Source organism: Amblyraja radiata, chromosome 37 (genome assembly GCF_010909765.2).
Source record: "Amblyraja radiata isolate CabotCenter1 chromosome 37, sAmbRad1.1.pri, whole genome shotgun sequence".
In the NCBI taxonomy this organism is placed as follows: domain Eukaryota; kingdom Metazoa; phylum Chordata; class Chondrichthyes; order Rajiformes; family Rajidae; genus Amblyraja; species Amblyraja radiata.
Window position 1 is genome coordinate 3,128,967 of NC_045992.1, and position 17,633 is coordinate 3,146,599.

The following is a 17,633-nucleotide window of genomic DNA, read 5'->3' on the forward strand; positions in this document are numbered from 1 at the left end:
TAAAGTGAGGCAAAATAAAAATATGACCTCTCGCTAATAACGCTCGGATGTTTTAAAATAAATCGTTTGAGTTTAAAATATGATGTCGGTTTGGAGAAACATCATTTTTTCTGATATACCATCCTAGAAACATAGAAACATAGAAATTAGGTGCAGGAGTAGGCCATTCGGCCCTTCGAGCCTGCACCGCCATTCAATATGATCATGGCTGATCATCCAACTCAGTATCCCGTACCTGCCTTCTCTCCATACCCTCTGATCCCCTTAGCCACAAGGGCCACATCTAACTCCCTCTTAAATATAGCCAATGAACTGGCCTCGACTACCCTCTGTGGCAGGGAGTTCCAGAGATTCACCACTCTCTGTGTGAAAAAAGTTCTTCTCATCTCGGTTTTAAAGGAATTCCCCCTTATCCTTAAGCTGTGACCCCTTGTCCTGGACTTCCCCAACATCGGGAGCAATCTTCCTGCATCTAGCCTGTCCAACCCCTTAAGAATTTTGTAAGTTTCTATAAGATCCCCTCTCAATCTCCTAATCTACTAAATTCTAGAGAGTATAAACCAAGTCTATCCAGTCTGGTCTATGTTAACAGATTTATAGGATGTGTCGGAAGGAACTGCAGATGCTGCTTTAAACTGAAAATAGACAAAAAACTGGAGTCAGCAGGTCAGAGAGCATCTCTGGAGAAAAGGAATAGGTGACGTTTCGGGTCGAGGCCCTTCTTAGGGTCTCGACCCGAAATGTCATCCATTCCTTTTCTCCAGAGATGCTGCCTGACCTGCTGAGTTACTCCATCTTTTTGTGTCCATACAGATCTATACATCCTAATGATGACATAAAGCCATATAACGACCAGGTAATATGAGAACATAAGATAAGAAGTAGAGGCATATTAGGCCATTTGGCTCCTCCATATCTGCTCTATGGACAACAAAACTTGCACATTCTGAAGTTCAGTCTGAAGAGAGGTTCAGATCCGAAACATCACCTATCCATATTCTCCAGAGATGCTGCCTGACCTGTTGAGTTACTCCAGCATTTTGTGTGTTTCTTTGGTAAACCAGCATCTACAGTTCCTTGCCATTACATAGTTATTGACAAGTTACTCAGGGCGGCACGGTGGCGCAGTGGTAGAGTTGCTGCCTTGCAGCACTTGCAGCTCCGGAGACCTGGCATTCATCCCGACTACGGGTGCTGTCTGTACAGAGTTTGTACGTTCTCCCCGGGACCTGCGTGGGTTTTCTCCGATCAACAATTTTTTGAGCACCAAATTCTGGGCCAGCACCTTTGAAAAGGGGATTTGAACAATAATTGTAATGATAATTTTCTGTTTGGTGAATTATGTTGGTAGGTTAAAATATACATATCAAACAATGCTACACTTTAATGAGAATATTTATTTGTATGTATCATTTTTATGTCACTTTAATTATTTTTTTAATTCTCATAGAGCCCACTGGTCTAGTAACTTTTCAGAGACAGTGTCTACAGAACTTTCCGGAATGGGAACGGTAATAAACTAGCTTTATCAACATTTTTGTACGGGCAATTTCAACCCACCTACCATTATCTAAGCTTACATATTAGCATGGTGTGACTGTATTCAGTGTAATTCTGTTGTGGAAAGTTACTGTCATTAATCCAATCACGCTTAATGGTTATAATTTTCCAAGTCTCAGGATGTTTGTCATTAGATAGCTATCAATTGTGGTTTAGATTAAGCATTAATGAAAGAGCACAGTTGTTTATTTTCCTTGTTAGTAGACAAAAGTAAAATTTCACAAGAAACTAACATATAAAGAAACTGGCTACTTAAAAGACATACACTAAATATATGTACACAAAATGCTGGGACAGGCAGCATCCCTGGAGAGAAAGATTCAGGATCCAGAAGGCAGAAAGATGCTGCCTGACCCGCTGAGTTATTCTGGCATTTTGTGTCTATCTTCGGTGTAAACCAGCATCTGCAGTTCCTTCCTACACATTAAATATATGTAATTTTTTTAACTGACATCTGCTGTGATTTGGCATTGAAATATAGAATAAAAAGGACTAATGTCATAAATCAGAATGTTGCAAGAATTTGTTTTTGTTTAGTTGCTGTTAGTGCTTGACAAATGGATAGCCTTAAGGAGGTGATTTTGGAGTTTACTTAAGAGCAATGTGATTTAAAGAAGACACGTTGAGAGGCAGCATCTCACTCCTGCAGCGTTGTTAGACTGTGTATTTAATTCACTAAAGTGCACCAGAGACATGTACCTTCAGGGTTCCATTGCAAGTATGAGCAATGAAACACAAGCATTCACATCAGTTAAAAGGTCTCAGAGGAATAGACAAAGGATGGGATTGCTAAGTAGTAAGCAAAGAAAGCCAGTACAATTCCTGCAGTGCATTTAGCACCGTTCCATTATATATGTTCAATTTCTACGCTTCAAAGAAGTCCTGATGTGAAATACTTTTCTACTTGAGGGTAGTCTGCTAATAATATATATTAAGAAATAGATGAAATAGAATTACTGATGTATAGTAATGCGTTGCACATGGGCTATAGTATGCTGTAACCCTTTTGTAAAGTTAACTTTTCCTGAACAAAATCTGCCTAGTTTTAAATTTTTGTAGAAAAAATGTAATATTACATTGCCAATGTTAAATCTTTGGTCTGACAATGTTCTCGTATTATGAACTACAGAAAATAACTAAAACATAGAAGGTAGAGTGAGAGGATCTAAGCGGAGATGAGATGTGAGATATCCACCTGTTAAAAGTGGGAACTGTTCACTTACAAGATGAGGAAAGAAACTGAGAAAAGTGGATCACCCTACTTTTCTAACTCACTTTATGATGTAAATCCGAATGTACCCATTGACGAAATTAGCATTTCAAAGAAATTGCAGTCACCTACTTTTGAGTCCTAATGTAAAACATATTAATTAGGTAACCTATTATTAGCTGCTTGGTTTTTAACTTGCTCTTTCCATTCAGTGGGTACTGCTTTAGTACAATAGTTTATGTACGTTTATCTAGTTTAGTTTATTAATGTCGTCAAGCTGGAAAGGGTGCAGAGAAGATTTACAAGGATGTTGCCAGGACTCGAAGGCTTGAGCTATAGGGAGAGGTTGAGCAGGCTAGGACTCTATTCCTTGGAGCACAGGAGGATGAGGGGTAATCTTATAGAGGTGTACAAAATCATGAGAGGAATAGATCGGGATGACACACAGAGTCTCTTGCCCAGAGTAGGGGAATCGAGAAACAGAGGACATAGGTTTAAGGTGAGGAGGGAAAGATTTAATAAGAACCCGAGGGGTGACTTTTTCACATAAAAGATAGTGGGTATGTGGAACAAGCTGCCAGAGGAGGTAGTTGAGGCAGGTACTATTGCAATGTTTAAGAAACATTTAGACAGCTACATGGATAGGACAGGTTTAGAGGGATATCGGCCAAATGCAGGCAGGTGGGACGAGTATAGATGGAACATTGGCCGGTGTGGGCAAGTTGAGCCAAAGGGGCTGTTTCCACGGTTTGACTCTATGTCTCAGGATTATTTCTTATAGTGCTTCTCTTGCATTATCCACCCATTATCTTCAATTGTGGCACTCAATCTGTTGTTTTGAGTTTGAGTTCAATAACTTGCCTTTTGAAAATTCATTTCTGAAAGGAATAACGCTGAATGTATTTGCATGTGTGATCCCGATGTAATTTATAAGTGCACAAAGATCAAGGTTTTCCAGCACTTATTTCCCTGGGTATAACCAGCTTCAATCTCCTTTAAAGGAATTAATTTGTCCATACTTAATGAAAAGTCATACCTTTAGTGTACTTAAAAATGCATTCAGCATGACAATCTAAATACGGACATGGGGCTTTGGAAGGATATACTTGGATATTTTTTCCATATTTTGTTCTCGGAAAAGGTAATGTGATTAACAGCAATGTAATTATGTTTTGATTTGTGCAAATTGTTTTAATGCCGTGCTTAATTTTAGAACCAAGCTATTGTCCGCTGTTTACTCTGTTTATAATTGGCCAGGTTTTTATTTCAGATTGTCATGTTAATCATTTGAAAGTTTCTTCATTTCCTTTATGGTGCCTTTTTTTGAAAGAGGTAATTTCTGTCTAACCAGTTCCAAGATATAGTTTGAGATGAATAAGAAAAATATCATTGCATTTATGTTAGCAAAAAAGGCTGACTTGGAATTCTACTGTAAGCTAATTTACTTTGAATATAAATTTGCAGTCACTATCAATAAAATATTAGACAGGAACAAATGGCAGATTAAAGCAAAAAGCAGAAAATAAGATTAGTAGATTCTAGTAAAATGCTTGAATATCAGATTACAGATGCAGCAAAGAAAGCATCGTATCTGGATGCAAGGTACACAAAATTGCTGGAGAAACTCAGCGGGTGCAGCAGCATCTATGGAGCGAAGGAAATAGGCGACGTTTCGGGCCGAAACCCTTCTTCAGACTGATGGGGGGTGGGGGGGAGAAGGAAGGAAAAGGGGAGGAGGAGGAGGAGCCCGAGGGCGGGCGGATGGGAGGGTGGGAGGAGACAGCTAGAGGGTTGAGGAAGGGGAGGAGACAGCAAGGACTAGCAAAATTGGGAGAATTCAATGTTAATGCCATCCGGACGCAAGGTCCCCAGACGGAATATGAGGTGCTGTTCCTCCAATTTCCGCTGTTGCTCACTCTGGCAATGGAGGAGACCCAGGACAGAGAGGTCGGATTGGGAATGGGAGGGGGAGTTGAAGTGCTGAGCCACCGGGAGGTCAGGTTGGTTATTGCGGACTGAGCGGAGGTGTTCGGCGAAACGATCCAGCATATAAAATATCTGGATGCATCACAGTTTGGTACGGTAACTGTTGCACCCGACCATAAGAAAATGCAAAGAGTTATAAATGCAGCCCAGCCCATCGTGCAAACCAGCCTCCACACGCACGCAGACACAGACACAGACACACACAGTCACAGTCAGATTAGGAAAAAGGGAGGTACAACGAGACCTGGGTGTCCTTGTACATCAGTCACGGAAAGTAAGTATGCAGGTTCAGCAGGCAGAGAAGAAAGCTAATGGCATGTTGGCCTTCATTGCGAGAGGATTTGAGTTTAGGAACAAGGAGGTCCTACTGCAGGGCCCTGGTGAAACCGCACCCGGAGTATTGTGTGCAGTTTTTGTCTCCTAATTTGAGGAAGGACATTATTGCTATTGAGGGAGTGCAGCGTAGGTTTACAAGGTTAATTTCCGGGATGAACGGACTGACATATGTTGAAAGAATAGGTCGACTGGGCTTGTATACTCTGGAATTTAGGATGAGAGGGGATCTTATAGAAGCATATAAAATTCTTAAAGGATTGGACAGGCTAGATGTAGGAAAAATGTTCCCGATATTGGAGGAGTCCAGAACCAGGGGTCACAGTTTAAGAATAAGGGATCGGCCATGTAGGACTGAGATGAGGAAAAACATTTTCACGCAGAGAGTTGTGAATCTATGGAATTCTCTACCACAGAAGGCAGTGGAGGACAAATTTTTTTTTTTTAAGGCAGTGGAGGACAATTAACGTTGTTTTCAAGAGAGAGTAAGATTTAGCTCTTAGGGATAAAGGAATCAAGGAATAAAGGGAAAAAGCAGGAACTGATTTTGGGTGATCAGCCATGATCATATTGAAAGGCAGTACTGGCTCGAAGGGCCGAATGGCCTACTCCTGCACCTATTTTCTATGTTTCTATATGGAACGCTTGTCCTCATTCGTCAGGGCACTGAGTATAAGAGTCAGGAAGTCAAGGTGCAGCTTTATAGGACCTTGGTTAGGTCGCATTTGGAGTATTGCGTGCAGTTCTGGTTACTCCATGAAAGGAAGGACGTGGAAGCTTTGGGAAGGTTACAGAGGAGGTTTACCAGAATGATGCCTGAATTCAGGGGTATTAGCTACAGGGGGGCGTTGGACAGACTTAGATAGTTTTCTCTGGAATGCAGGGAGACTTAATAGAGGTATATATAATTATGAGGGGCATAGAGAAGGTAGGCTATGAACATTTTCGTAGCATGGAAAAATCAAATACTGGAGCCCATAGCTTTAAAGGAGAGGGGGGCAAACTTTAAAGGAGATGTGCGGGGCAAGTGTTTTTTACACAGAGAACAGTGAGTGCCTGGAACACGCTGCCCAGGGCGATGATTGGGGTATATGGATATGGCAGGAATGGATCATGTGCAGGCATAAAAGATTGGGTCTGGCCATCATGTTGGGCACAGACATTGTGGGCCGAAGGGCCTGTTCTATCTCTCGTTACAGCCTTTGCATTTATTTTTAATCAAACACTTTCTCTATATTCTGCACTCTTGTTTATTGTATGGCATGATTTGCCTGGACAGCACGCTGCATATTTTTCACTGTATCCTGATGCGTGTGACATTAATAATACTAAACCAATATCGATAAGTATCCAGAGTGGCCAAAGATCCCTAGTTATAAATTTTAAGCAGCGTGACCACTCCTTGGTGACCTGATTGAATGAATAAGATATTTTTTTCCGACAGGTCTACAAAGAAGTTGATGAGACTACACATAACGTGTGAAGGTACAATTGAAGACAATGGACGTGGGATGTTACAGGTAGAAATATAATAATTATACATACAATAAATGATAAATGTAATTGATCACCAAAATTGCATTGGTCTTTGTCCGTATTTATTCAAGCAATAATATTTTAATATTTCATTGTACATTATTGCTTGTAAGAGTATAGGCAAAGATCAATGCAAATCTTAATTACAAAGCAAATGTTAGTTTAATATTTCACTTTACATGTAGACCATTTGTAATTAGATTCTGTCATTACTCAGTGGGTCAGGCAGCATCTATGGAGGGAAATAGAAAGACAACATTTCAGGTCAGAACCCCTCTTCAGACTCATTGAACCAACAGAGTTCCTCCAGCACTTTGTTTTTTGCTCCAGATTCCAGCATCTGCTGTTCCTTGTATCTTCATTTAGATACAACTGTTTCTTTGAGTTCCAGTGATATATATACAGTCCTTTCTCAAACATTTATCGACTGATGTTGTGCCTTTAACCCATCTATGTGTGAATTCACCCATGACACTTCTTGATCAAAGGTATCATGTGGAGGGCAATTGAAATTTAAATTGTGAACTTAGATTCACAACTCTTTCTTGTAACCCATTTTTTCTTATTAAATGGCAGTAGATCTGTACATAGGGAGGCTGATTTTAAATTGCTGCCGTAGTCTTTTTTTGCTGTTGAATTATTATTGCAGTCTGAATGATGTCCTGTTGCCTGTAGCTTGTGGTTGGTTTATGGGTCTACCAACTACTGTGATAAGTCTGCTGTTTCTACTATTCCTCAGAGTTCACTATTCACTGAGGCAAAGCTTAAAGACAGGTGTCAGCTATTCCACCACCAGGTGGTTGAAACCATCAGCCTAATTTTTTCTCTCCTGGTGGGGAAAAGATGGACAGGAAAAAGAAAACAGCTGGATATATTGTATTTGATTTTCATAGAGCTAGAGAGATATGCCTAATAGGATAATGCATAGACATGTAACACAAGGGAATTGAACCAAATGCAGTCAAGAGAATTGTGTCTTCTATTCCATGAAGTACTGCAAATGATTTATCATACTGCACCGAGGATTAACTTTTTAATATAGATCAAAGTCTGACGTCTAGTAGTCTTTGGTAGCATCAAAAAGGTAGATAGTCTGTTACAATATTTGTAAAGCCTTAAGAATTTAGTGCAATATTGTTGTAATTCCAGACCCCCTGTTCTCGTAAGATATTATTTCAAGAAATGCACAATTTGGTAACAAAATATCAAGTTATCAAGAATTAAGTGGTTTGTGTAACTTTTTAGCCTGTCCAGTTTAATGTGATGATCAGAGATGAGAAATGAAAAGTGCTTCTCGAGTTGCCGAGGGATACAGATTAGAATCTGAATAATGCAATGCCTTTTAAAAGTGCATTGTATGCTTGCCGCAAATTTGAATGAATTGCAAAAAAATTGAAGATGCCACTGGTCATTGAAAAATGTTAGGCCCTCGGCAATCTCCATCATTTCAACACTTCATTTTAGCATGCTTGAAGGAACTGCAATGGCAGCTGTCATCTGGCAAGTCGCAGACCAGAGCAAAGCTGTGATGGGATCATAGCCTCATATCAGTTTGCTCCCTTTTTTTCTTTGAATGTGCAGAGAGCTTTTAAAGGACTCTGCTCTCAACATGACAGCATCAGAACTGATTTGCAGAAGTGCAGATTTAATCTGAAGCCCAGAAGTGTGAGTCTGCCAATTAACCCTTACAGCCTGAAATTGGGAGCTTTATTGATTTGGCATTAAATATGAGAAGACCGATTTGTCTTTAATCTTTCACTTCAGATTATATTGATGCCAAACAGTGACAGCATGGAGTATGCAGTCCTTCTTTCCCTACATCGTCCTATATTCATTTGTGTGACATGGGGGGGGGGGGGGGGAGGAAGGCATTTTCACTCTTAGCTTATGGACAGTAGACAATGCATTGGGGAACAAAATTGAAAATAGTGCTTATTTGGGACCCGTGGTTGAGTCTATTGAATATGACATATAATTATACGTCAATAGTATGTTTTTGAAAAACTGTTATACCGCAGAGAAATTCACCTACAATTGAGAGCACTATGGCCCAAAGGTGGGTAAATTTAAATTGCAAGGATGTGTTGGGCCGAGGGGCCTGTTTCCAAGCTGTATGACTACATGACTCTATAATGCTGAATATTAGAAACCTATGGAAAACATGAGCAAATGAAACACATGTTTTTTTGAACAGCAACATTTTTACTTCTGTTTATTTCAAATTTAGTTCAATCTCATCCATTATTAAATTCTGATTACTGAATATGACTGGGTCATAAGTGATAGAAGACAATCCAACTCTCTCTTGAATGCATCCAGTGAATCGGCCTCCACTGCCTTCTGAGGCAGTGAATTCTACAAATTTACAACTCTGTGTGAAAAAGTTTTTCCTCATCCCTGTTCTAAATGGCCCACCTCTTATTCTTAAACTGTGGCCCCTGGTTCTGGACTCCCCCAACATCGGGAACATGTTTCCTGCATCTAGCGTGGAACAGAGCCCAACAGATCCTGCTGACTGTGAGTGTAGTTGTACTCTAGGCTTGGTGATCTTATTTATCATGCTAGAAGAATATTTCCAGGAAATAATGTGTTGAATAATGATTGCACTTTTTATCAAAACTTTTAAGAGTCCCTATTGGGGTGTAGAAATGGTTTTCATTCGGTTTGTCTTTAATAGGTTATTTTTAAGTATCTATTAGAGCTAAATGCATTACAAAGCAAAAGTGTTCAATAAGCCAGACATTCAATGGAGAGGGTAAGAAGTAAATTAATATAAATTAACAAAGCTGCAGAGTATAATTGGAAACCAATTAGCTCCCAGTTTTGGCTGATTTGTGTTGACTTAAACCATTAGCCAGTCGCATGTTGCTTTGTTGTTGTTCACATTGGTTAGTTGTGAGGTTTATCAACTGGACTGAATTTGTGAAATGCAGGGCACGGACAAAGTGATTCCGTAATGGGTATTGTTAATTAACGTGTGCTGTTCCACTTACAAGATCTATATTCTTTGGAGTTTGGAAGGATGAGGGGGTCATCTTATTGAAATACTAGATCCTGAGGCGGCAGGACGAGGTTGACGCTGAGATGTTTCCACTCATGGCAGAATCCAGAATGAGAAGGGCGGATGGCCAGTTAAAAGTGAGGTATGCAGAAACTCTGCCATCCTCTGTTGGTAGAATTTCAGGAATTCTCAACATCAAGGAGCATAGAGGCTGGATCATTGGGATTGCGGAGAAATTGCGGGGTTATTGAGGGGCTGAGTGGCTTACCCCTACCCCTGTTTTATTTTGTTCTTATGTAATTTGTGCAAGTGAACAAACTATTTCATCAGCCTGGGCAATAATTTGATAATAACCCAAGTGAAGTTGAAATTATTCATTGAAATTGGATAAAATTTACACTTGAAGAAGCCATTTGGAAAGATCATAACTCCAAGCTTGATAACAAGGCATTGGAATTCAATTCCTTCTCATCATTCCACTGCATTTTCACTCAATCTAAGCACAGGTAATATTCTCATTTATACAAACATCTGCTGTTTTATAATAACCCTAATGGACATTCCAAACCCAGAATACTCACCCATGTGTCATGGTTATAGAGCATGGAAACAGGCCCTTCGGTCCAACTTGTCCATGCAGACCAAGATGCTCCATCTATGCTATGGTGTACCGATGTTTGTAGGAAGTTGGCATTGCATGGAGTGCTTTACCCCAAAATCGAAAGATTAAACATGTAATCTATCTTTCTTTGCAGGTGGACTTTGCAAATAAATTTGTCGGAGGTGGTGTCACACGGAGTGGCCTTGTGCAGGAAGAAATACGTTTTTTAATAAACCCGGAACTCATTGTTTCACGACTGTTTACAGAAGCCTTGGACCACAATGAATGTCTCATCATTACCGGTTGGTTTTCTGTTCTTGGAGTTGTTAATATAATATTTTATAACGTTGCAAATTGTATCTAATTATTTTGTTTAATAATGTAAAGAGGCATCATTTAAAGCTAACAAAACTACTTGCCTTTGTTTTTTCATAATTGTAACTAGATATAATAAATCTTGTTAGAACTTGGTATATTTCTGAATATTAATTCTACTTCAAATATAGTTTAGTTGATGTTTTTGGAAAGAATTGATTTAAACCTTTTAATACATTTTTTGCACCACAGTCAATGAGATAGTTCTGTAGATCGCTTTCTCTAGATTGCTTCATTGTGTAGTGATTCCCTTTTTCATATTTTGCATTTCTACACCATAGAACAATGTTTCTAATGGAAGTTGGTAATATCTGTTAGCAATGTTGTGAAGAAAAAAAAGGGCAGGAGTAATCCTTCCCCAAAATTGATAAACTAACTTTACTGCAATTCCCATTCTGACCTTCTCTGTTTTGACCTCCGACATTGCCGAATATTTGTTGACGAGCATCTCAGAGAGTCATACAGCACGGAAACAGGCCCTTCAGCCCAACTTGTCCTTGCCAACCAAGATACCCCTCTATGCTACTTCCACCTGCCTGTGTTTGGTCCATATCCCTCTAAACCTTTCCTATCCATGTATCTCTGCAAATGTCTGTTAAAAGTTGTTATTCCTGAACATGGAGGTCTCAGACTCCTGTACCTACTTCCCGATGGCAGGAGTGAAATGAGAGCGTCAGTCCTTGATGTTGCTAGCTGCCTTTTTGAGGCAACATCTCCTATAGATGTGTTTGATGGTGGACAGGTCAGTACCCGCGATGGGCCGGGCAGTGTCCATCGCAGTAGATAATGCAGCAGTAATAGAATGGCCGCAATTAAACAATTAAACAAAATTTCCAAATTACAAATTTGGTATTGAACCAAATAGATGCCAGTGATAAACAAGCAGAGCTTTGTGTGGGTAGTATATTCTACTGAGGTTGGACCAAGTGATGTTTATGTTGAAACTCAGAGGCTAACAGAAGGCCATAAGAGTGTTGGGTTCAGAGATGAAAGGCACATGCCCATGCAAGGGCATCAGAGGGGCAAGCCTAGCAGTGGAAGTGTGCAATATGATTGTGGTGGTACAAGGAAGCACTTTTGATTGCTGGGGGGAATTTTGTGCTCTTTTCAATAACAATAAAGGTTATACGAAGGTCAAGAAATCAAATACAGTAGCTTCGATCTGCTCAATGGATGCCTTGCGAGAGGTGGTGAACGGACAAAGCCACATGTCCACTGCATACATGTAGACACCAGGACTACATTGGCAAAATATTTTAAATCCAACTCCAAGGTTTTTGCAAATATGTGTAGGGAGGAACTGCAGATGCTGGTTTAAACCGGACAGACACAGAAAGCTGGAGTAACTCAGCGAGCCAGGCAGCATCTCTGGGGAAAAGGAATAGGTGACGTTTTGGGGCGCGAACCTTCTTCAGACTGAGAGTCTGGGGAAAGCGGAACAAGAGATATAGACAGTACTTCAGACAAATGAATGGAGGATATGCAAAAAATAATGATAATAGTTCTTGCAAATATTTTGCTTAGATTTGCTGATTAGTCATTCATAAAACAAATCCAATTTACCTTTGTTCTGATAACAGAATAAGCACCATCTGTTTTTTAAAAAAGAAATAAACAGTTTATTCCTCTTCACTTGAAGGATGTTAAACAGTAATCCTTGCTCAAGGCTCTATTATTTATTTTAATAGGAAATGCATCTTCTTTGATTGTGTAGTTCAAAATAAAATTGAGATAGAAAGCTAAATAATTGTTGGGAGGTGAAAAATACTTGGGATATATTGGAAACAGTTACTCATTGCAAGACTTAGACAAGGACTAAGTGTTAGCATATTATTAAATGCACTCGTCCTTAATGATCAGCCTCTGTAGATCTTTCATTGCCCATGCAATGTTGCAAAACAAAAAATCTACATCCACTAACCAGAAATTAATTATTATATTAATGTATGTAGGAAAGAACTGCAGATGCTGGTTTAAATCGAAGGAAGACACAAAATGCTGGAGTAACAACGGGAAAGGCAGCATCTCTGGAGGGAAGGAATGGGTGACGTTTCGGGTCGAGACCCTTCTTCAGACTGAATTCAGAATTCAGCTTGTTCCACTCAGTACTTGGAATGTTTTCTGTGACTTCCCTTCAGATTATTTGGTCAGCATTGATAATTCAAGTCATCATTTTGCCTCCCTTACGAGACAAAAACATTCCTGCAAGTACGTTGGTTCAAAACAGCTGCAAATATAAGGCCATAATTTTGGCACAACACTTTCTCGTTTCTTCTTTGTCTGTTTTCACTTTATCCTTCCCAAACTTTGCAATTAATTTTACTATTTAGGTAAATGCATTTTGTTAAACATTAGTACATCCAGTTATAAATTCAGTAAGTGCCAGGGCTGCGTGATCTTAATTGTGCTGTTCCCTATCCCCTTGAATGTTTAATTTTTGTTTTATAATGGAATTATATGGATTGAGTTTGGAACATATTCTCCTACTTGTTATGCAATTTTAGACATGTGTTTGACAGTAAATTTAGATATAGATGGTCTTTGGCAAAAATTGGCATAGGAGTGGGCATAATTTTGTGTTTAGCTTTATGGCTGTACATGAAATTCTACTTGGAAGTCTAATTGATAACAAACAAATGATTTGGAACTGGTATGGAAATCATATTGATCATCCTTCAAGCAGCTTGTGTTTTAAACCAAATGGCCATGGGTTGTGATGGCTCGCGTTCAGCGAGTTGATTTGCCATTTTCAGGGATTTAGTTAAGGGCCACTTAGTGTTATTATGCAGTTATCAACAGTTATGCTTGTGGTCACTTTAATGGAGAGGAATATTTCATTGCACTTGTTATTCAAAGTGCAGCATATTTATTTCTCTACCTGCTTTAACCAAGTCTCCTTCCTGTCACGTCTGCCTGATATTTTCATTATATTTAACTGCGATAAATCTTGCCAAAGGCTTAATAGGTGCAATCAAGTTGCTACCTTTTAAGAAGGGACTGAGCATTTCAAAAGCACACAATTATTTTTTCCCGCACTAATACCGTGCTTGAAAGTAATGGAAAGACTTCTCATTCTGAAGAAGGGTCTCGACCCGAAACGTCACCCATTCCTTCTCTCCAGAGATGCTGCCTGTCCCGCTGAGTTACTCCAGCATTTTGTGTCTACCTTCGATTTAAACCAGCATCTGCTGTTCTTTCTTACACAGAAATAATTTTCTTGTCTGGTGATACATTTGTATTGCATCAAGAAGCAGCAGATTATTATTTTGGGGGAATGGAGGTGATATTAGGAACATGATCATTATGCTGAAGTTAGATTGTAGATTTTATTAAATAAGTATTTATTTGAAGACAAATAGAAAGGGGCTTTAATTGAACTGTCCTTGGAGGTCAATCTCAACTGGATTTCCTTGGAAGGTATGTTATAGCTGACTTTAGGGCTAAATTAGCACATTTTATTGTGTGACAATTTAAAATATTTTTAAGTTATGTATTTAACAAGTTGCAAGGAGCTGAAAACATTGTTCAACTCGTTAATTGCAAAACAATTTTTAAATTTCATTACACTTTAATTCTGAGTTTGTCCTTGGAGAGCAGACAAAAAGGTCACACTTTTTTTTTCTTGCTTTTGTTACTGTTCACTTAACAGAGACGTTCCTTTCCAGCTTGTCAGTTTGTCAGAATTTTTAGTAGTAAGGAGCTGCTGGTGTTTGAAGTTCACTGCCCACAGCAGTAAATAAACATGAAGCTGATATCAGGATCTTTCTGTCATGATTAAAATGCATTTTCTTTTTGTCTGTCAGCTTACAGACATTGCCTGATTGTCATTTTGAATATTATGTATGGAAATACAGGTAATATATCTGTATTAAATGGTTTAATAAAACGCAGACAGTGGGCAAGGAAACAGAAAATCATTGTTCAGCATATTAAACTTAATCCTATTCCTGAAATAATTGTATTTCCATGCTTCCTGCTTTAATATATTGTTTATAACAAAGATATCAATTTCTAAGAATGTCCTGTCACATAAAATGTGCAACTCTTAAAGTTATGTTTACCTTCGTATGGTTAGCCAAAATTGAAGTTTATGAAAATCAATTGCCATGTTTAAGTCTGCACATCAAGTCATTGACTAATCTGATGCAGAATTTCCATTTATCTAATTTTTACTACTCTTTCTCTGAAGACCAATCCGTAGACATACTGCACAGAATTAGGTGCAGGGAACCGGGTGCAGCATAGCAGAACCAAGGCCTGAAGTGTATTTGGGATATTATTGTACGGTTACTATCCAAAGCAGTGCAGCTTTTGCACTGTTAAGCTTCCCTCTGCTTCCTCAGCTAGATTTGTCCATTTGACTTTAGGAGTTGTGTGGAGCAAAGTGGGAACACAGATGCCAACCTCCAAATGGCAGTACTGCACCATGAGGTGCCTCTCCTAAATGGTGGGTCAATTATGGGAAAATTGTTTAACCCCAACATCGGGTCATTGATTTTGGAAAAGATGAGAGAATTAGTGCAGGATTTCCATTGCCAGTTGTCAAAGTTTTGGTTTATTGCTCGAGGACCCGAACAATTGGGTGGGGCAACGGTAGAATTGCTGCCTTACTGCGCTTGTTACGCCGGAGACCCGGGTTCGAACCCGCCGACGGATGCTGTCTGTGAGGAGTTTGTACGATCTCCCCGTGACCTCCGAGATTTTCGGTTTCCTCCAACGCTCCAAAGATGTGCAGGTTTGTAGGTTGTTGGCCTGGTATAATTGTCCTTAGTGTGTGTAGGATAGTGTTAATGTGCGGGGATCGCTAGTTGGTGCGGACTCGGTGGGCCGAAGGGCCTGTTACCTCTAAACTAAATTAAGCAAAAAATTGTTTTAAACTGGAAAGAGCGTACTAGTCCTCTTGTGGCCTGCCCTTGGTCTAGCCGTGACTCCATCAATTGGGTTTGGCCAGAGTGGTATTTTCCTGTTTGCATTTCAGTTCCCCAAAGTGACTTCTGGCTCGATGAGCATCCTATTGAGTGATTGACTTCTACTGTAACGGATAGGGGTAATGCAGTCGACATGGACCTTCAGAAGGCCTTTGAAGATGTGTCGTACAACGGGCTTATCAATAAACGTTGAAGAACAAGGAATAAAAGGGACATTAATAGTATATGTACGAAGTTGGCACAGCAACTGAGTACGGAAACCGTTGTGAATTACCATTTTCCAGATTACAGGATGGTGAATAATGGTGTTCCTGAAAGATATGTGTTGGGACCATTGCTTTTTATTTTTATTATTGACCTAGATGTATGGGTGCAAGCCACATTTCCTAAATTTACAGGTTATGCAGAGTTTGGTAATATGTTGCAAAACATACTTGTCTAACAAAGTATGATTATGATTGTGAACTGTAAGCAAGACAGTGATTAAATTGCAAAAGGATAAAACCTGGTGGAATAGCAGACATAAATCCTGTAAAGTATAATTCGGAGAAGTGCCAGAAGTGACAAGAAAATAATTTTACAAAAATGATTCCCAGGACAGAGAAGCTACAGTTGTAAGGATGGATTATAGGGACTGAGACTTGGAGAACGATGAGGGCTACTCCTATCGGTGGAAGGATTAAGGATTTGGGGGCAACAGATATAAAATGGGGGAGAATTAAGAATGTCACGGGGAAAATCTTTAATGCAGCATGCGGTTAGAATCTGGAATTCACTGTTTTCAGATTTAGTGGAAACTGGTCCCATTGTAACTTCAAGCTGAAACTAGATTACTATATGGTACGAAACAAGTTAAAATATGGAAGGGTACTGAGAAGGGGGTAGGAGTGGATGGCAGGAATGAATTGCTTCGGTAGAGAGCTGGTGCAGACATAATGGGCCAAATGACCATCTCCTGTCATCTGTATATGTTTCTAGTTGCAGAGTGCATTGCATCATGTTAATGGATTTTTGTGCTCCCGTTAATTGGATCAACTTGATATTTTAATTTATTTATATTGAGCCATTTAAAATAACATGAGTATATGCAGCCATCTGTGATGTTATTAATACTTTAGGGTTCCACATAGGAAATTGTGGGTTCCATCCACATACCAGGGATTGACCAGTCAGACACTGTGGTAGAAGAACTGTAATGAGATTGAACTGTTTTGTGATTGAGCCGTTGAACTTTGCTTTACCTGCCCTCACATGTGATTATACAGATGGTACTAGTTCAATAAGACTAGAAAATGTCATATGATTTTACAGACATCTGTCCCCCTGTAAATATTGACAACGCTATGTCATTTACTTGAAAAATTACTTCTAGGATGTTGCAGTACATGAGATGGCTCCTCTCCATTACTAGTGTCTACATTACTACAGAAGTAGTTCAGCTCTGTGATGCAGTTCAGAATTACTTACATTTGGTAACAGATTAATTTAAATGAGTTGTCATTCATTATGAAAGTGGTCTCAACAGTTTTGCATTTGGAAATACTTGCAGCAAATAATTTTTCCTGATATCTTCACTTTGCTTCATGCAGTCTGGTTTGCCTTTCTCTTCTGAACATCAATCAGCTGATGGTGCTCTGCCAAAGAATCTTCAACGTAATATGTCCAAGATGGTGAAATTATGTGTTTCAATCTCATTCTCAACAAAACGGTCAGATCTACAGGGAGTTATTTGAGGAAAATTTTACCAAATCTATGGTTCCTATTAGACGTGTTTTCAACAAGTGACATACAAAACGACTAGCTTGGCTGTCTTTGTTCAAACTGGAACAAAGTTGCATTAAGTAAGAGCAGTTTTGAGTCTCAACAGAAGAGGGGGCTAAAGTGGGCCTTTCCAACAGCAGCAATCTGTTTTGCCAGTCATATACCATAATAGCTTGGCTAAATTACTGTGGTTTTAAACATGCAGACTTTTGAATATACCAAACCATTTGATTGTTATAAACTTCTATCTATTATATCCCGATGGTCAGGAATCAAATGTAGAGTTGAAGATTTATTGTATTTGTAGCTGTCAACAATTTGACTACTTCGCCGTTGCAGCAT

The 17,633-nt window shown here is 39.3% G+C and overlaps 1 protein-coding gene across 4 annotated transcripts in view; it reads left to right on the plus strand.

The window, feature by feature from the left end:
• Positions 1 to 17,633, plus strand: part of parg (poly(ADP-ribose) glycohydrolase) — a 94,408-nt gene that overhangs the window by 54,238 nt on the left and 22,537 nt on the right. For all 4 annotated transcript variants that reach the window (XM_033012893.1, XM_033012894.1, XM_033012892.1 and 1 more), the window contains 3 exons: positions 1,451 to 1,511; positions 6,534 to 6,609; positions 10,382 to 10,529. In XM_033012893.1, the coding sequence (XP_032868784.1) occupies positions 1,451 to 1,511; positions 6,534 to 6,609; positions 10,382 to 10,529 (285 nt within the window). The remainder of the gene's footprint in view (positions 1 to 1,450; positions 1,512 to 6,533; positions 6,610 to 10,381; positions 10,530 to 17,633) is intronic.